The 21,129-nt window shown below is 39.9% G+C and overlaps 1 protein-coding gene across 5 annotated transcripts in view; it reads left to right on the top strand.

The window, feature by feature from the left end:
- Window positions 1-21,129, top strand: part of npnta (nephronectin a) — a 188,187-nt gene that overhangs the window by 109,638 nt on the left and 57,420 nt on the right. For 4 of the 5 annotated variants that reach the window (XM_060926466.1, XM_060926467.1, XM_060926465.1 and 1 more), the window contains one exon: window positions 11,280-11,399. The exons of the other annotated variant lie outside the window; for it this stretch is intronic. In XM_060926466.1, coding sequence (XP_060782449.1) covers window positions 11,280-11,399 — 120 coding nt within the window. The remainder of the gene's footprint in view (window positions 1-11,279; window positions 11,400-21,129) is intronic. 5 annotated transcript variants of the gene reach the window in all.

The following is a 21,129-nucleotide window of genomic DNA, read 5'->3' as shown; positions in this document are numbered from 1 at the left end:
ATCGTGTTCGAATAACGCTGTGGAGAAATCACTGAACTTGATTTTATACAGTCTATGGACGTGATGTGACCCTAGTGATTACTGATCAGCTGTCTCAGTGTCACCTGCGGAAAAACCATCACGTTTTAGAAAAGAAGAGAAAAAAACATTCACTTTCAAAGCTGCTTCATAGTAACGAGTAACGAGGACCTTGATAGAAATGTAGTGGAGTGAAAAGTATGATATTTGTCTTTCAAATGTAGTGAAGTTAAAGTCACAAGTTTCCAAAAAAAATACTCAAGTAAAGTACAGATACTCAAAAAGAGTACTTAAGTACAGTACTCAAGTAAATGTACTTCGTTACTGTCCACCTCTGCTACCTAAGGAAGTATATTTAAGAGGTCAATTCAACAGACAGATCAAAACTTCTCTCTCTCTCCGCATACAGTACATATATAAGGAAGAACACTGCTAACTTGGCATTGTGGATAAGTTGAAATAATCCTGACTGCATGTTTGAGTAACAGTGAAATAAGCGGGCACAGGGAACACCTTTACTTAGTTATTTAGTTTATTATTTGCTCATTCTTTCATGTGAACGTTTATTCATTTAATTTACACTACCGTTCAAAAGTTTGGGGTCACCCAGACAATTTTGTGTTTTCCATGAAAAGTCACACTTTTATTTACCACCATAAGTTGTAAAACGAATAGAAAATATAGTCAAGACATTTTTCTGGCCATTTTGAGCATTTAATCGACCCCACAAATGTGATGCTCCAGAAACTCAATCTGCTCAAAGGAAGGTCAGTTTTATAGCTTCTCTAAAGAGCTCAACTGTTTTCAGCTGTGCTAACATGATTGTACAAGGGTTTTCTAATCATCCATTAGCCTTCTGAGGCAATGAGCAAACACATTGTACCATTAGAACACTGGAGTGATAGTTGCTGGAAATGGGCCTCTATACACCTATGGAGATATTGCACCAAAAACCAGACATTTGCAGCTAGAATAGTCATTTACCACATTAGCAATGTATAGAGTGGATTTCTGATTAGTTTAAAGGAACAGTCCACCGTACTTCCATAATGAAATATGCTCTTATCTGAATTGAGACGAGCTGCTCCGTACCTCTCCGAGCTTTGCGTGACCTCCCAGTCAGTCAGACGCGCTGTCACTCCTGTTAGCAATGTAGCTAGGCTCAGCATGGCCAATGGTATTTTTTGGGGCTGTAGTTAGATGCGACCAAACTCTTCCGCGTTTTTCCTGTTTACATAGGTTTATATGACCAGTGATATGAAACAAGTTCACAAATTGAAACGTAGCGATTTTCTATGCTATGGAAAGTCCGCACTATAATGACAGGCATACTAACACCTTCTGCGCGCTTCGACAGCGCATTGATACGGAGCTCCGAGAGGTGAAGGTATCAATGCGCTGTCGAAGTGCGCAGAAGGTGTTAGTACGCCTGTCATTATAGTGCGGACATTCCATAGCATAGAAAATCGCCACGTTTCAATTTGTGTAACTGAACTTGTTTCATACCACTGGTCATATAAACCTATGTAAACAGGAAAAACGCGGAAGAGTTTGGTTGCATCTAACTACAGCCCCAAAAAATACCATTGGCCATACTGAGCCTAGCTACATTGCTAACAGGAGTGACAGCGCGTCTGACTGACTGGGAGGTCGCGCAAAGCTCGGAGAGGTATGGAGCAGCTCGTCTCAATTCAGATAAGAGCATATTTCATTATGGAAGTACGGTGGACTGTTCCTTTAAAGTGATCTTCATTGAAAAGAACAGTGCTTTTCTTTCAAAAATAAGGAAATTTCAAAGTGACCCCAAACTTTTGAACGGTAGTGTAAAAACACGCTTGGAATAAAAAATATTGCCCAAAAATGTAAAATAGTTTCAATTATTAGTTACCACATTATATATGCAATGTGTAATGACGATACAATATATTAATATATTTTAAACACTTTATATTTCATTGTTTTTTGGTTAAAAAAAAATGAACGCCACGTGACCTCATCGACTGGATTTAGCAGCGACTAATGGGAGGCACACTGCAAAGACACTCTTCATAAAGTTGCTCTTTAGACTCCTTCTTATGAGTGAGTTTGGGAAAACCACGTACAGAGACAACGTTCGTTGCTTCAGAGAGTCTCTCAACTCGCTCTTTAGCAACTATAGGGCAACGTTATCGGGAAACCTACAGCTCTGGCAGTAGTTCTGGCTACAAGACAAATCACAAGTTTATATCGACGCGCTTGTTCTAATATGTTATAATTTCTCTGGTAACAACTCAAAATGTTATTTAACAATTTAAAACATTCATGGTGAAGTTTTGCTTTTTTTTTTTAAACTGCAGGCTGTCTTTCTCTATAGTATAGTTTATCTATATACAGTTGTGGTCAGAAGTTTACATACACTCATCATGGACATGAAAATCATAATAGTATTGTGTTTTGAATAATTTCTTTGAACTGTTCTTTTTATGGGGGAAGAAAACATATTTATAACATATTAGAAAAATAATCCCAAGAATTTGGTGCACAATTTAGTTCTGAAATCAACACACGGTCAAAAATATACATACAGCACATAATATGTGGTTAAATGTCTCTTAGCAAGTTTCACTTTGACCAAACACTTGCCCTCAACAAGCTTCTGACAAAATTCAGGTCGGATATTTAATAATTGACTTTATTTTCAGAAGATTAATAACCAGTTTAGCTCACGCTAATCTCACACTGGGCCTTCAAATTTGGCATAGGTTTTTACACTAGATGCCCTTCCTAATGCAATCCTCCCCAATCTATCCAGGCTTGGGACTGGCACTAAGTATGCAATGTCTTGTATAATCTCAGTGGCTGGGTATTTTACCTAATCTGCATGTCTTTGAACTGTGGGGGAAACCAGAACACCCGGATGAAACCCAGACAGACACGGGTAGAACACGAAAACTCCATACAGAAAGGCCCCCCGTCAGCTGTGAGGTTTGAACATGGAACCTTCTTGCTGTGAGGCAACCACTATACCACCATGCTGCCAGCTTGGCTTGGCCACTCGTCTTGGCAGAATGAATAGAGTTCAGTTAAATTTGTTGGTTTCCTGACATGGATCTGACTTAAGTACAGTCTACAGATTTACTACATATTTTTTTTATAATTTTGTCCGGGTGTTGATTTCAGAAAACCCAAAATATATTTAAACTTGTGCTACAGTACGTCTCCTAAAATCAAAGGTCTAGGGGTTGTAGAGAACATAATACAGTACATCCATCCATCATCTGTAGCGGCTTATCCTGTTCTACAGGGTCACAGGCAAACTGGAGCCTATCCCAGCTGACTATGGGTGAGAGGCGGGGTACACCCTGGACAAGTCACCAGGTCATCACAGGCCTGACACACAGAGACAAACAACCATCCACACTCTCATTCACACCTACGGTCAATTTAGAGCCACCAATTAGCTTAACCTGCATGTCTTTGGACTGTGGGGGAAACCAGAGCACCCGGAGGAAACCCATGCAGACACGGTGAGAACATGCAAACTCCACACAGAAAGACCCTCGCCAGCTGCTGGGCTCGAACCCAGAACCTTCTTGCGGTGAGGCGACGGTGCTAACCACTACACCACTGTGCCACCAGAACATCATACAGTTTAAATTAAAGAATGAAATGAATCACAAACAAGAAAGTAAATGTATAAACTGAAAGGTTTATTTTATGCGTCAAAATAAAAGTAAAAAAAAAGATGCTGAAACACTGGCCCAAAACCAAAGAGAACCGAAACTGAAGAAAACTTGCCAAACAAACAAATAAACACCCTCCCAACCAGGAGCAATGCCAACTCTGGCACACACTGTAAATTACCCAGTCAGAATAACAAACAGCAAAAATACTGCCAACACACCGTACACAATCAACAACACACAAGCTCCAACATGATACACCACACAGGTAAACCACAAGGTCTTGTCTTGCCCACTGGCCTCATCGGTCGGTTTGGGACGGCCTTTTAACCCCTGCAGTCCTGACAGGCAAATTAAAAACTGGTGCGTTCAATCACCTGCTTCTGCAGTAACAAAGCAGGAGGGCGGTACCTGGGCAGAAACACAAGTCGAGAAACACGTGCATACCACAGCTGTAACGTTTAAATTTTTTTTTTTAATTAAAACTGTAGGTTGCACCATCATTCTTCCCCAGAAAAAGAACAGTCCAAAGAAATGTTTGAAAACCCAATATTGCCATCATATCATATCCATGATGAGTGTATGTAAACTTCTGACCTCAGCAATATATATACCAGAATACTTTAAATCTCTCTCATTGTCTCTAAATCATTCACTTTATCATTTAGTGAGCTGGGATTCTTCACACACCATTTGCAATGAAAGTCTCTGTGTACTGTAATGTTGGTTTAATCAGCTCTGCTCTTTCCATCTCCTCCTTGTTCTCCTCTATCCCTCTCCCTATCTTTCTTTCTCCTCCTTCCCCTATTTTCTTCTCCACAGCAGACCTTTCTACATCATGCTCTTTCTCATGTGTTCCCCCATGTGCCGTAGCCCCCAGCTCACTCACATTGGATGGCCGTTCCAGTACTCCTCATTCGTGACATTTTAAATTTTTGCTGTTTTCAGGGTTTTTTTTTTCCCTAGAGGCAAAAAAGAATCAGCCGAGTCTCTGCTACAAAAAAAGGAAAACTTTTTTCTTCCCTTCCTTAGCAGTATGCATTAGTAATACATATTAGGAGGCTCAGTTTGATAAGTGAAGTTTGGCCGAGAGTTCACCTGAAGGCTGAGCTCCTACTGATGCTGAGGTTATTACAGAAATGGAAGAAAGAGAAATTTAAAAAAAAAGGGAAAAGTGTAAACTGGGGTGTAGCACAGTGCATGAAGGTTAAGAGAACATTTTTCTATGTGTGAACATGGTTTTTGGTATCTTGCCAGACAGAAAATGCCCCACTAGTGAGGTCCGATAGTGTTTATACTCAAGTTCCAAATAATGATGATGCATACAGTATGCTTCCACTATTATTTACCATGTAAGGAATTAAACACAACAGGTTGTGCTGTTATCGGAAAATAATCAACGATGCAGAGAGCCATTACCACCCTGTAGTTGATTATTTTCATTTACCACCAACATGAAATGTTTTATTCCTCATATATTACAGCAAACACATACTGACTGCTAGAAAGTGCTGACCCTTGAGACGCCTTCTATAAATTTCCTTACAGAAAACTTCATATCAGTGATAATATAGTTTTGCTGTTTAACAACACTGTTTTAATCCATTTATTTATTAGACTTAGATTATATGGATAAACAAGACCCTGTGAATTAGCCATTACTACAACCCCAATTCTAAAAAGTTGGGACGCTGTGTAAACTGTAAATAAAAACAGAATGCGATAATTTGTAAATCATGGAAACCGTATATTTCATTGAAAATAGTACAAAGACAACATATCAAATGTTGAAATAGAGAAATGTTATTGTTCTTTGAAAAATATATGCTCATTTTGAATTTAATGTCAGCAACATGTTTCAGAAAAGTTGGGACAGGGGTGTGTTTACCACTGTGTTGCATCACGTCTTCTTTTAACAACACTCTGTAAACTTTTGGGAACTCAGGAGACCAATTATTGTAGTTTTGAAAGAGAAATGTCCCATTTTTGCCTGATATACAGCTTCAGTTGCTCAACAGTTCAGGGTCTCTTTTGTCATATTTTGCGCTTCATAATCCACCAACTGTTTTAAATGGGAGACAGGTCTGGACTGCAGGCAGGCCAGTTTAGCACCCAGACTCTTTTAGTACAGAGCCATGCAGTTTTAATACGTGCAAAATGCAGTTTGGCATTGTCTTGCTGAAAGAAGAAAGACCTTCCCTGAAAAAGGTTTTGTCTGGATGGCAGCATATTGCTCTGAAACGTGTATATATCATTCAGCATTAATGATGCCTTCCCAGATGTACAAGCTACCCATGTCATGTGCACTAATGCACCCTCATACCGTCACAGATGCTGGCTTTTGAACTGTGCACTGATAACAAGCCAGATGGTCCCTCTCCTCTTTAGCCTGGAGGACGTGGTGTCCATGATTTCTAAAAATAATTTCTACTTTTGATTCGTCAGACCTCGGGACAATTTTCCACTTCTCCTTAGTCCATTATAAAAGAGCTCAGACCCAGAGAAGGTGGCGGTGTTTCTGGATATTGTTTATATTTGGTTTTAACTTGCATTTGTGGATGCAGTAATAAACTGTTTTTACAAATGATGATTTTCTGAAGTGTTCCTGAGCCCATACAGTGATTTCCACTACAGACATGTCTGCTTTTAATGCAGTGTCGCCTGAGGGCCTGAAGATCACAGGCATCCAATGTCAGTTTTCAGCCTTGTCTCTTGTGTACAGAGATTTCTCCAGATTTTTGGAATCTTTTAAGGATATTATGTACCGCAGATGATGTGATCCACAGATTCTTTGCAACTTTACATTGAGGAACGTTATTCTTAAATTGTTGCACTGTTTACCCATGCAGTCTTTCACAGAGCGGTGAACCCCTCCCCATCTTTACTTCTGAGAGACTCCGCCTCTCTGGGATGCTCTTTTTATACCCAATCATGTTACTGACCTGTTGCCAATTAACCTAATTAGCTAGGTGTTTTTTTTTTTTTTAAGTATCGCACAACGTTTTCAGTCTTTTGTTGCCCCGTCCCAACTTTTCTGAAATGTGTTGCTGACATCAAATTCAAAATGAGCATATATTTTTCAAAAAACAATAACATTTCTCAGTTTCAACATTTGATACGTTGTCTTTGTACTATTTTCAATGAAACATAGGGTTTCTATGATTTGCAAATCTTCACATTCTGTTTTTATTAACAGTTTACACAGCGTCCCAACTTTTTTTGGAACTGGGGTTGTATAAAAATGATTGCATTAATATAAACCAATCATTTGCATTACACCCGGCTCTGCTGTCAGAGCTGCTGTTATAGAAAAATTAAATCAATACTGTGCGATCAGTCAGAATTGAGAATTCAACAGCGCTGTTTTATAATTGAAAAACAAATGATTCCCAGACTTCCTGAATGGAGTTTTAACATTTAATTAACCTGTAGTCTGATTAATTTGCCAACTGCGCCTCCGTTTCACTTCATTACCACATCCTAATAAGTGATGAGCATGTGGCGTTTAACGGCCTTGATGATATCCACAAGAATTTACTATTTACACAGAAGGTTTCTCTTGTTCAGCCTCCTGTAATTTATGCTCTCAATTCCATGATAATTAGAGTCTGTTTGGAAAAATCAGGATCGAAATGATTGTGATTGATTCTGTGCCGAGTGAGATGAAGGATTTTTACCTGCTGTCCTGATTTTGACTCCTCTGACATTATGCAAGTTTTGAAAGCTTGTCAACTGTTAGGAAGTTTGGCAGAACATAAAGTGCAGGAGGACAAAATAAAAACCTTATGCCATGGGGGTCAGAAAAACATCGGTTGGCGGGATCAAAACATCTTATTTTCACCTCACCACAGTATTATTGTTATGAAATGTTCGGCATTTCAAGGACATTAGTAGGTTGCAGACATTCAAAACAGCCTAGAATCTTATGCCAAGATAAAAATTTTACACTGTCCATTATTTTTTTTTTTTTCACTTTAAGTAAATACAATGGAGACTGATTTATTTATTTTTTTTTTAGGTTCAGGAAAGTGAATAGTTTTTCCTCATAAAAACTCATTATAAAATTTAACCTGTTATCTACATGTTAATACAATAATTTTTTTGTATTAAAATATTTAAAAATGCAAATGAATGCAGACAGAACATTAAATATGTCCAGACTTTCACAAATCTTTCAACAAATGGATTTCACTTGATTTATTTTGGTGGACACAATTGGTAATAACCCAATACGAATAAATTATTATTTAATAAAACCTTACTCAAAGGGATAGTGTCTGCATATTTTACATAAATTCATAGGGAAAATGTCACATTTTGGTTAAGTTCACTGCTCAAGATACTGAGAAAAAAACTATTTTAAAGGCTTACAAGACTTAAAAATACAACTACAAGATATATAATGGGCGGCATGGTGGTGTAGTGGTTAGCGCTGTCGCCTCACAGCAAGAAGGTCCGGGTTCGAGCCCCGTGGCCGGCGAGGGCCTTTCTGTGCAGAGTTTGCATGTTCTTCCCGTGTCCACGTGGGTTTCCTCCGGGTGCTCCGGTTTCCCCCACAGTCCAAAGACATGCAGGTTAGGTTAACTGGTGACTCTAAATTGACCGTAGGTGTGAATGTGAGTGTGAATGGTTGTCTGTGTCTATGTGTCAGCCCTGTGATGACCTGGCGACTTGTCCAGGGTGTACCCCGCCTTTCGCCCGTAGTCAGCTGGGATAGGCTCCAGCTTGCCTGCGACCCTGTAGAACAGGATAAAGCGGCTAGAGATAATGAGATGAGATGAGATATATAATGTGTAAGAAATAACACATGATGGACCATGCTGTTATAGACAACCAGGGCTGGATTATTTTCTGATAATGTCATGGCTTGAAGTGTGCTATTTCACTTGTACCACAGTGATTTGGCAACAATTGTGATTTTTTTTTTTATTCATTAAGACACTCTTTTTAGCAGTTTATACAACCCTGATTCCAAAAATGTTGGGATGTTGTGTAAAACGTAAATAAAAACAGAATGCAATGAATTGTAAATCCTTTTTGATCTATATTCAGTTGACTACAATACAGAGACAAGATATTTAATGTTCAAACTGATAAACTTTCTTGTTTTTTGGAAATCTACATTCATTCTGAGTTTGATGCCTGCAACATGTTGAATTCAGAATTGGTTGCCGTGGTGTAAATATATAATACCATACACCAATCAGCCATAATATTGTGACCACTGACAGGTGAAGTGAATAACATTGATTATCTCATTACAATGGCACCTGTCAAGGGGTGGGGTATATTAGGCAGCAAGAGAACAGTCAGTTCTTGAAGTTGATGTGTTGAAAGCAGGAAAAATGGGCAAGTGTAAGGATCTGAGTGACTTTGACAAGGGCCAAATTGTGATGGCTAGATGACTGGGTCTGAGCATCTCCAAAATGGCGCATCTTGTGAGGTGTTCCCAGTATGCAGTGGTTAGTACCTACCAAAAGTGGTCCAAGGAAGGACAACCGGTGAACCGGCGACAGGGTCATGGGTGTCAAAGGCTCAGCGATTCGCATGGGGCAAGAAGGCTAACCCATATGGTCCAATCCAAGAGAAGAGCTACTGTAGCACAAACTGATGAAAAAAGTTAATGCTGTCTAAAACAGAAAGGTGTCAACATTAACTTTTTCAGCAGTTTATGCTACAGTAGCTCTTCTGTGGGATTGGACCATATGAGCTAGCCTTTGTGCCTCATGCGAATCGCTGAGCCTTTGACACCCATGACCCTGTCACTGGTTCACCGGTTGTCCTTCCTTGGACCACTTTTGGTAGGTACTAACCACTGCATACTGGGAACACCCCACAAGATGTGCCAGATTGGAGATGCTCAGACCCAGTCATCTAGCCATCACAATTTAGCCCTTGTCAAAGTCACTCAAATTCTTAGGCTTGCCCATTTTTCCTGCTTCCAACACTTGGCAGGTGCTATTGTAATGAGATAATCAATGTTATTCATGTCACCTGTCAGTGGTTTTAATGTTCTGGCTGATATACACTATGTATACGGCCAAAAAGTATATGAATGAATGCCTGACCATGACCCCCATATGTGGTTCTTCCCCAAACTGTTGCCACAAAGAAACACACAATTGATTAGAATGTCTTTGTATGTTTTAGCATTACATTTTCCCTTCACTGGAATCAAGGGCCCTTGCACAAACCTGTTCAAGCATGACAATGCCCCTGTACCCAAAGTGTGGTCCATCAAGACATGGTTTGCAAAGGTTGGTTTGGAAGCAATTAAATGACCTGCACAGATGCTTGGCTTCAACCCCATTGATGAACACCTTTGGGATGAATTGGTAAACCAACTATGGTACCAGACGTCCTCGTCCGACGTTGGTGCCCAACCTCGTTAATGCTCTTGTGGCTGGATGAGCACAAATCCCCACAGCCAGGCTCTAAAATCTCTAGTGGAGACCCTTCCCAATAGAGTTGAGATTATTGTAAAAGCACCCTGGAATGGGATTTTCAAAAAGCACATATGGGTATGATCATGTTCATCATGTATCCACAAACATTTGGCCATATCGTGTGAATCAGAACCTTGACGTCATTTGTGCTTCCTTCCTCAAATATCATAAAACCTTTTCCTTTTGTTTATGATTAAAGCCTTGTGTAGAAAAATCATTTTGAATGCACAGAGTGGTCAAAATATGAAAACTCTTACTGTAAATCTTCCTAGAGGAGTACAAATACACCTGTATGGTAAGATGAACATTTTTTACTGACAGTGCCCCAGCAGTGACCTTACATTACTGCCAATTGCTGTTTATGCAGTCAACAACATTAGCACATTTGTCTATTTAAATTGGTGCCACCTGTCAAAAATAGCAGTCGCTCTGTGCCACAGAACACATTCCAGGAATAACCCGGAGCTAAAGATGGCGCCGTTCTCTCTGTGCTGGGCCACACTCAGGCTGCTCATACGCCTGCCAGTAGGATCTGCTTTCACTGTGGGGTAAATTAGACTCCATGCACAGAAAGCCCACAGTCATAACCTACAGTATGGAGGAAAGTGATACATAGTTAAGCACTGTTGACCCCTCGCTGTAGTCCAAGACCGAGCGTGGAGTCATTTTTCACCTGCATGCACGTGAGCTGGAATTCTTTGTATTCTTGTCATGCACGCACCGGGCTGGCAGCCTATGATTAATTTCCGGGCTCTGTTGACTTTTCTGTGTGCTTTGTGAGCATTTTGGCAGCTCCAGGAAATCTATCGAATCTCAACTTGACATATCATAGTGTCTAATAATATTTTTAAAAGGCTAGAGGTTGCTGGTATTTAGCGTCACAGAGACATCAGAGGGGAAAACACAGTGTCTTGATGTAAGTATAGGAGGTGATGGAATACCTCTATTGGAAGGTAATAACGAGGAAGAGAGTTCTTGAAGGTGGGCCTGTTAAGACACAGATCCTTGCCAGTCCTTTCCACAAACTCACAGCATTAAGGGGATTGACCTCTGAACTGTGACTGCTGGCTAATTCTCCTAACACCACACACACACCCATGACAAGGTTTTCTGTCTGGATGCCTTAACTCGTCTTTCTCTCTCTTTCCTGCAGATCTGAACGAGTGTGGCCTGAAGCCTCGACCCTGTAAACACAGGTGCATGAACACGTACGGCAGCTACAAGTGCTACTGCCTCAACGGCTACATGCTTCAGCCTGATGGGACCTGCGGAAGTGAGTCGCGCTTCGCTTTTGCTCATTTAGCCCTCAGCCATCCAGCTGGCATGTTGCTCCACTTTCACGCACTAACACCACCACCGATCAGTGCATTCACCAGTCATGCGTGCTCGCTGTCGCAGATGGAAATGGCATGGCGCTTACGCTGAACCCTAATGAGCAGATGCTGTTTTTGCGCTACACTGATTTAACTTCATGCACAGATGTCTGATGCACGTAAATTCGCCAGCAAATTCATCAACGCGGCTTAATTAAGAAGCTCATGGGCCAGCAGTAGGAATAAAAAAACGTCCAGTTCTGGTCTGAGAGACTCAAATTGGCTCAAGTGGAGGAGGAAATTGTGAAAATGAGAAGAACTAATAACCAAAAGCTTTACTATTATACAAGTATTGTAGATGCAGTGTGCTTCCTATTATGATAATGGATAAAGTAATGGAAGTAACCATAGCTTTTCAAAAATCATACACTGAAAAAAATGATGGGCTGATTTTACTTAAAAAAATTTGTGCAACATTTTTGCATCCATAATTTTATGTAGATAAATTTTGGGGTCATTTTTACACATAAAATTAAGCTGACTTTACTAAAAAAATTAACTCTGAATTTCACTTCATGTCTTTACTTAAAAATATAGGTTTTTCTAGCCAATAAAATTAAGCTGTTTCATTTAGACTTTCTTAATATTTTAAGTTGAATAAGTTAAACATTACAACTACGAAAACTACTATGACTATTACTATTGCTACTTTTGCCACAGTGAGAATCAATAGCACACAGATTTTCTATATGACAAATAAATTAACAATCACTATATAATAACAGAACTTTCAAATCATCGTGTCCAGAAAACTAGCTCAATGGTACTGTTAACTAGCAAACCCTTACAAAAAAGAAGTTAATTCAAGTGTGCTTCTATTATACTTTTTTTGAACTAAAAATAAGAGAGTATGCTTTCAGTTTACTTTTTATTTACTTATCAGAGATATACTTAATAAAGTTATACATAAGTATACTTGGCTTATATTGAAAAGTATATAGAAAAGTCTAAGTATATTAAGTTTACACTTAAAATTTTGATCAAGATATACTTAACAAAAGTGTAATAAAGTATTAAAATATTTGTGCCTTATGTTTAAGTGTACTTGCCCTGTAGTAAATTTAGATTTTTTACGAAAATAAGTATGTTCTTAATCGTGAGTATCTGTTGTTATTTTGTGAATTCTTACCTTTATAACTTCATTGTACCTTAAGGTACAAAACACTTAAGTTGTCTACTGGTAGTGTGCATGAGGTAAGGGTTAGGGCTAGAAAACTAATAGTATACCTAGAAGGGTAATTGCAGTATACTTCAAAACTAAAAAGTGGACTAGATGTATATAACCAGTAACTTATAGTATATTTCCAATATGTTATAAAGTATACTTTTATAAACTAAAAAGTGGACTAGAAGTGTGTAACGAGTAAACCAATAGTATATTTCCAGTATACTACAAAGTATACTTTAGTAAACTAAAAAGTGGACTAGAAGTATAAAACAAGTAAACTTGTAGCATATTTCCAGTACACTATGAAGTATGCTTTTGTAAACTAAAGAGTGGACTACAAGTATAGAACTAGTAAATTATTAGTATATAAGTTTACTTGTGGTATACTTTCAGTACAAAATGAAAAATACTATTTGTATACTCAAAGTTTACTTCTTTTAGACTTAAAGTATACTTTTTTATAAATTAAAAGTGGGCCAGTTTAGTCCCAGGAAGTATTAGATTAGTTTACTTACAAGTATACTGTAAGTACATTGATATCAGTATACTTGGTACACAAAAGTATACTTAAGGAAATATACTTTAAATTTACTTAAGTATACTTAATAAAATGAACTTAAAGTATACTTCTTTTTGATAAGGGAAAGCACACAGGTGCAAACTTGCATCAGTGACCGACTTCACAATATAAACAAATAAAACCCGAGAAGTTCTAACACGGTCGTATTTAAGAACATCTCTGGTAAAAGACTGAATTAATTATTTGAAAAACCGACCCCACTTAGATTTGCTAATTTATCCGCGCTAGCTCCACTTTGCTAGCCGAGGCTTCCTCATGTTCCCTGCCAAGCCAGCCTTGCAGTCAAAACACCTTTTGATGAGATAAACAACACCCCATAAAACATTACATGTCAATTGTTTGAAACAAGCCAAAAAAAAAAGTCATAACTGTAAAGACATAAAAATCAACAGTCTGATGTGCTTTTACTTGTGCAATTCTTCCTTTCGGTGTCGTGGAAAACTGTCCAAATGCTTCGAAGTTGACGGAGTACGGTCTAATGGTGTGGTGTCAGAAGATCTCAAAATATCTAGTTTAGTGTTCCCAAATCTCCTGAACGTAGGTGTTGCTAAAAATTATAGACAACGTTTCTGCAAAATCTTAAAGACACTTAACATACAAAATAATGAGCTGTACTTATTCTTTTAATTGAGTCAAGTTCAGAGAACCGCATTTTAGGTAAAATCTTCCCTTTTTTATGAGCAATTTTTACTGGGCTGAAGAGTCATTTCTTAAAGTGTACCTTTGTTTTAATTTTTGAAATTCAGTCTGCTGAAATATTCTTTCACTTCCTCAAGGGAACTGACCAAAATGTTACCGTTAAACATCATTACATTAATGGTATTTAGCAGACACTCTTATCCAGAGCGACATACAACATACCCAGAACAGCCTGGGGTTAGACTTCAACCATTCCTGCTTGGCTAGAGAATTGAACCGGCAACCTTTGGGTCCTAGAACTGCTTCTCTAACCAGCAGGCCATGGCTTCCCCAGGAGCATGCCATCGGGCTCTAATGGTCTTAATGGTTTCTAATGGAGTCAGCTAATGTTCAGTCTACATAACTTATTGTTTTTTATTTTTTATTTTTTTTTGCAAACAATAATCTTGAAATCTATTAGACAATTAGATCACCATTATAACAAGCGTTTGTACCTCCTTTAATAGACTTTCAAGGAATTACCAGTCGAATATTAATCACAAATAACCTGTTGTACTATTAGGATTGTAATATTTATCATATGGAAAATGCAAAAGAATCTTACTCACAATTACGAACTATACTAAGTAACTTTAAAAACGCACAATGGAATTCAACACGATATCACTTTAGATCCATGCATATATTTGAAATTTATGATATTGTATGTAATGCACACACATCTTGAAACATCGATAAAGGACATTTATTGTCAAACTCAAGAATTAATTCACAATAAAAAAATTCAAAGTGACAGTTGGTCCATGTTCGGACCGTCATGCTGGAGATTCTGGGTCTGTGTCGTCCAGGGGTCTCAGCAGCAGTGACTGAGGGTGTCAGGAATCTGTCACGGAGGTGAGCTAGCCTGATGTGCTGATCCTGAACTGGCGTCGTGACTCGAGGCTGACCAGGGCGTGGACGATCCCTGGTGCTCCCTGTCTGTCTGTAACGCTGACTCAAACGGGAAATGGTCGAATGATGAACACCGAAGTGCCGGGCGACCTCTGTCTGTGTACTTCCGGCACACAACATCCCGATGGCCTGTTCACGTTGATTTTGGCTTAGGCGTGGCATCTTCAATAATGACAATTTTCCCATCATTTCCCCCGGGTATTTATAGGCAAGATTGTGTGTGTACAGTGTATGCAAAATTTGTTTGAAAATTAAAGCCTGTCCATGTCATTGACTACCCGAGTCATATTGTACGTTATTGAGTACAACTCCCTTAAATTCTGATTTGAGCACAGATTTGGAACTTATTCGGGCGGAACGAAGTTATTTTTCCATTGTGATATATTTCTTTTCTTCTTGAGATAAACTCAGCACGAATTCAGCAAGTTTTATCAATGTGCGTTTTTAAAGTTACTTAGTGTATTATAACTACCAGAAACCAAGAGAAATGTGTAATAGGTTCTGAACAGGATATCCAACAATTGTACAGCAGACTATTCAGAATTTCTGCAGGTTCATTTCTCTGCAGTATAAAGTATTTTTCCATCACATGTTCTTTTCCCTTTCCGCTGTAAACTACTATTATTAAATTTTTTTTCTCCAGAGATGTTTTTTTTTTTTTTAAATTCCCGGCACCCACCCTATCAGCTTGGGGCATGGCTCGCCCCTGTGGAGGGCTTTACAGTGACTCAAGTGAAAAATGAAAAAGTAAGAGAAAATGAGAGAGAAAGAGAGAAGAATGAACTTCAACCTTGCCAGTAAATCCTGATTCTTCGAGCTGGCCCTGAGCGATTCTCCCTGTATTGAGAAGGCTGTGCCTGTGCTTGCCTCATGTAACCACTGAAATGGTTCAATATTTCTCTTTCTTCCAGATAACTTGCACTGCTGCAAGCATGTTCATATCGTCATGTTTATCAAAGCGTGCGGGGGTTCTTTTTTTTTGAGGCGGAGGTTAAACATATCATCAGTTGTGTCTTTTTTTTTTTTTGGAGAGATTTTTGTGCAGGCCTGGATGTCAGTTTTAAATGATTCATATCCTTGCTTCATCAGGTTTTTGAAGTGGAGATAATTAACGGTTAAGGGTTTTGTCCATGATGATATATATTTGTGGATTTAAAGAAGTGGGCTTTTTGAGTTTGAGATATTGTTGTTTATTAAAACTCATGACTTAACATCAGGATGCGGGAAGTGACATCAAGGTTTTCCCTGACAAATTAAGAACAGAATGGATCCATTTTCCCCCCAAAAAAATATGCAACATAAATGGTTAACACTCTTTGACATTTGATTAAGATTGCTGTTTGTCTTTTAAAACAGATACAGATGGTTAAAAATGGAAGGAACTAATCAATCTAAAGTGTCTTAGAAAGGTGTTGCTCCACCATGGGCCACCACAACAGCTTCAGTGCTCCTGTGCAGATTCTACAAATCTCTGGACGTGTGCTAGAGGAAGAATGGATTCTTCCTGAAGATATTCCTCTTGATGTTTTGATGATAGTGTTGTTGGTGGTGAAGAGCACTGTCAAACACCTCACTCCAAGGTCTCCCATAGGTGTTCAATCATGTTGAGATCTGTTGACTGTAAAGGCCATGTTCAGTCATGTTCCTGTTCATGTACAGGACATAATTTTCATTCTCATCAAACAGTGAGCCCTCATGTGCTATAAAGGAGGGACACCATGAAAGAGACTATACGCTTCAGGATAGAAATCTTTCATCATAGGAGAAAGGTGATCAGTCAGAAGAACCTTGGATGGATTTGCAATGATGCTGGGGACAAGTGGAGCCAAACCATGTCAGGTTTTCCTTTAATTTGTCACCAGTGACCACTTCAGGCTCTTTTGTTTCTCCAATGTGATGACTAGCCATTTAAAAAATCTCATCTCATTATCTGTAGCCACTTTATCCTGTTGTCTGTAGACACAGACAACCATTCACACTCACACCTACGGTCAATTTAGAGTCACCAGTTAACCTAACCTGCATGTCTTTGGACTGTGGGAGAAACCGGAGCACCTGGAGGAAACCCACGCGGACACGGGGAGAACATGCAAATTCTGCACAAAAAGGCCCTCACCGGCCACGGGGCTCGAACCCGGACCTTCTTGCTGTGTGGCGACAGCGCTAACCACTACACCACCGTGCCGCCATTTAAAAAAATATAATAATAATAATCTCATCTCATTATCTGTAGCCGCTTTATCCTGTTCTACAGGGTCGCAGGCAAGCTGGAGCCTATCCCAGCTGACTACGGGCGAAAGGCGGGGTACACCCTGGACAAGTCGTCAGGTCATCACAGGGCTGACACATAGACACAGACAACCATTCACACTCACATTCACACCTACGGTCAATTTAGAGTCACCAGTTAACCTAACCTGCATGTCTTTGGACTGTGGGGGAAACCGGAGCACCCGGAGGAAACCCACGCGGACACGGGGAGAACATGCAAACTCCGCACAGAAAGGCCCTCACCGGCCACGGGGCTCGAACCCGGACCTTCTTGCTGTGAGGCGACAGCGCTAACCACTACACCACTGTGCCGCCATTATAATAATAATAATCACTTAGTATATCATAGCTGATAGCATAGCATAACCTGAGTGGTGGAGTTAAAATGTTGGAAGGACCTTGATCCCTTCTAGTTTGCATAATCATGTATCTATCTTTGCATTCTTCATGGGAGTAAAAGTGTAAAGGTGCAGCCTGGCTGTTTTCATTATTCAATGTCCAACCCCATATGAGAGTAAGTTGGGATGGTATGGAAAATGCAAATTTAAAAAAAAGAAAGCAGTGACTTCTAAAATTACCTTGACTTGTATTTCATTGGGGCGGCACGGTGATGTAGTGGTTAGCACTGTCACCTCATAGCAAGAAGGTCCTGGGTTCGAGCCCAGTGGCCGATGAGGGCCTTTCTGTGTGGAGTTTGCATGTTCTTCCCGTGTCTGCGTGGGTTTCCTCTGGGTGCTCCGGTTTCCCCCACAGTCTGTAGACATGCAGGTTAGGCTAATTGGTGGCTCTAAATTGACCGTAGGTGTGAATGTGAGTGTGAATGGTTGCTTGTGTCTACGTGTCAGCCCTGTGATGACCTGGCGACTTGTCCAGGGTGTACCCCGCCTCTCACCCATAGTCAGCTGGGATAGGCTCCAGCTTGCCTGTGACCCTGTACAGGATAAGTGGCTACAGATAATGGATGCATGTATTTCATTTCAGACAGAATGAACCCAAGATATTTAATGTTTTGTCTGGTCAACTTCATTTCGTTTTTTAATATACATCCATTCCTGTGTTTAAGGCCTGAAACACATTTCAAAAAAAGTTTGGACAGTGTCAGTAATGCGATAGAGAGCACCACTTTCCAGTCAGACTACAAACATGGCTGATCTGAACTACAGCACCCAAGAACCACAGCGCCCTCTATCACCCGTCTATTAATTACACTTGTCACTCATTTCCTGGTTAATAAGCCCACACTATATAAACACCTCTCCCACACTCACTCGATGCAAAGTATTGTTCAGTGTCTTCCCTGTCATACCAAGCCTTGTTATTCTGCCTGCCTTATCATGTTCTCGACCCTCGTTATTGTCTCATTCTCGTTACTCTTTAGTCTAACCCTTATTACTCTGTTTGCCAATCAATTGACCCCTGCCTGTCCCTCAACTTCAATTTTGCCTAGCGTTTTGGATTTGTTTGCCAGTCTGTGTTCCCCACTCTCCTCTGCACATACGTCCGTAAGTGCCTGCATCCTGACAGACAGGGGCAATTTAGGGCTAGTAATGAGGTAAAATAATGAAATATTGATGTGATTTGAAACAAGTGATGTCAACAGGGGATTGTAATCATGTTTTGATACAAATTTTGTATTTAGGAAAGGCCTATTCTTTGAGGAGCAAGCATGGGCCGAGGATCTCCAGTTTGTCAATAAATGCATGAGAAAATAGTTGAAATGTTTAAAATCAATGTTCCTCAAAAAATATATGAAGGGATTTGGATATTTCTCCCTCTATGATGCATAATATCATTTAACAATTCAAGGAATCTGAAGGAATTTGGTACGTAAAGGGCAAGGGCTCAAGCCTAAGCTGAACACCCGTGATCTCTGATCCCTCAGACGGCACTGCAGCAAGAACTGTTATTCATCTATAGCTGAAATAACCACATTGGCTCAGGATTACTTTGGCAAATCTTTGTCAAGCACTACAATACGGAGTTACATCCATAAACAGCAGTTAAAACTTTACTGTACAAAAAGGAAGCCTTACAGTATATTAACTGTGCCCAATAGCTTCTCTGAACTATCTGGGGTGAGCCATCACACAGTGGAAATGTGTATTGTGGTTAGACAAAACAGTAGTCCAGGTCCTTTTTGGATGAAATGGACGTCATGTGCTATGGACCAAGATGAAAAGGACCATTCAGGCTGTTACCAGCAACAAGTCCAAAAGCCAGGGTCTGTCATGGTATGGGGTTGTGTCAGTGCCCTTGGCAAAAGTAACTTATACTTCTGTGATGGCATCATTTTGGAGCAAGATTTGCTGCCTTCAAGACAATATCTTTTCCAGGGAGATTTCAACAAGACAATGCAAAACCACATTCTGCACACATTACAAAGGCGTGGCTGTGGAAGCAGAGGGTGTCTGTCCCCTCTGTCCCCAATAGAGAATGTGTGGCGAAGTTTGAAATGAAAAATATGACAGCAACGACCCCGTACTGTTGCATACCTTAAGACCTGTTTGAAGAATGGGACAAAATAAATAACACCTGAAACACTTCATCACTTGGTGTCTTCAGACCATACACATATTTTAAGTGTTGTGAGAAGGAATGGTAATGTTATAAAGTGGTAACTGCTTTAGGTGGCACAGTGGTGTAGTGGTTAGCACTGTCGCGTCACAGCAAGAAGGTTCTGGGTTCGAGCCCAGTGGCTGGTGAGGGCCTTTCTGTGTGGAGTTTGCATGTTCTCCCCGTGTCCGCGTGGGTTTCCTCCGGGTGCTCCGGTTTCCCCCAAAAACATGCAGGTTAGGCTAATTGGTGGCTCTAAATTGACCGTGAGTGTGAATGGTTGTTTGTCTCTGTATGTCAGCCCTGCGATGACCTGGCGACTTGTCCAGGGTGTACCCCGCCTCTCACCCATAGTCAGCTGGGATAGGCTCCAGCTTGCCTGCGACCCTGTAGAACAGGACAAGTGGCTATGGATGGATGGGTAAATGCTTTACTGTCCCAACTTTTTTTGAAATGTGTTGAGTTGAAAAAAACAATAAAATGCACGAGGTAAAACATCAAATAATGTGCTGGTGTGTTACTTTGAGTCCAATACAGGTCAAGTTGATCGTTGTTTTCAGTTTAATTTCAATTTCAAAATACCGTCCTAACTTTCTCTGATTTGGAGTTGTAGATTATTTTTAATATCTCAAGATATGTAAAGGCTTAAAGAGGTCCTGCACATGTATATTTTTTTAGTTATTATTATTATTGTTCTGAGCTGCAGACTAAGTGATATGACTGTACTGTGATGAAACACGTCAATGCTGGTTTTAATATGAACAAAAAAAGGTCTTCAAGAATCTTCAAGCAAGTCCAGTTGCTCTCTTTTACCACCCACAGTTTACTATGACCTGGATGACTGAGAATCTTCACAGAAATGAAGATTCTCAGATAAAATAATGTTTTTTTAAAAATCAGCATTTTACGGTTTAAAAATGGCATCTACTGGTTAAAACCACCTTGAACCTCGCAAGGCTGATGCTAACATTGAGTCAACCATTTGATACTTTACTATTTCAAAGATTTTTGGGGGGGCTTTTTCCACCTTTATTGGATAGGACAGTGTAGAGACAGGAAATGAGCAGAAGAGAGATGGAGAAATGACCTCATGTTGGAATTGAACCCGGGTCCCCAGATTTATGGCATGGTGCCTTATCCACCTGAGCCACGATGCCCTGATACTTTGCTATTTCTTTTTTAAAGATTTTTTGGGGGGGCTTTTTCCACCTTTATTGGATAGGACAGTGTAGAGACAGGAAATGAGCAGGAGAAATGACCTTGTGTTGGAATCGAACCCGGGTCCCCAGATTTATGGCATGGTGCCTTATCCACGACGCCCTGATACTTTGCTATTTCTTTTTTAAAGATTTTTGGGGGGGCTTTTTCCACCTTTATTGGATAGGACAGTGTAGAGACAAGAAATGAGCAGGAGAGAGAGATGGAGAAATGACCTCATGTTGGAATCGAACCCGGGTCCCCAGATTTA

Source organism: Neoarius graeffei, chromosome 7 (genome assembly GCF_027579695.1).
Source record: "Neoarius graeffei isolate fNeoGra1 chromosome 7, fNeoGra1.pri, whole genome shotgun sequence".
Lineage (NCBI taxonomy): Eukaryota > Metazoa > Chordata > Actinopteri > Siluriformes > Ariidae > Neoarius > Neoarius graeffei.
Note: the sequence above shows the minus strand (reverse complement) of the source record. Positions and strands in the feature narration are given on the sequence as shown.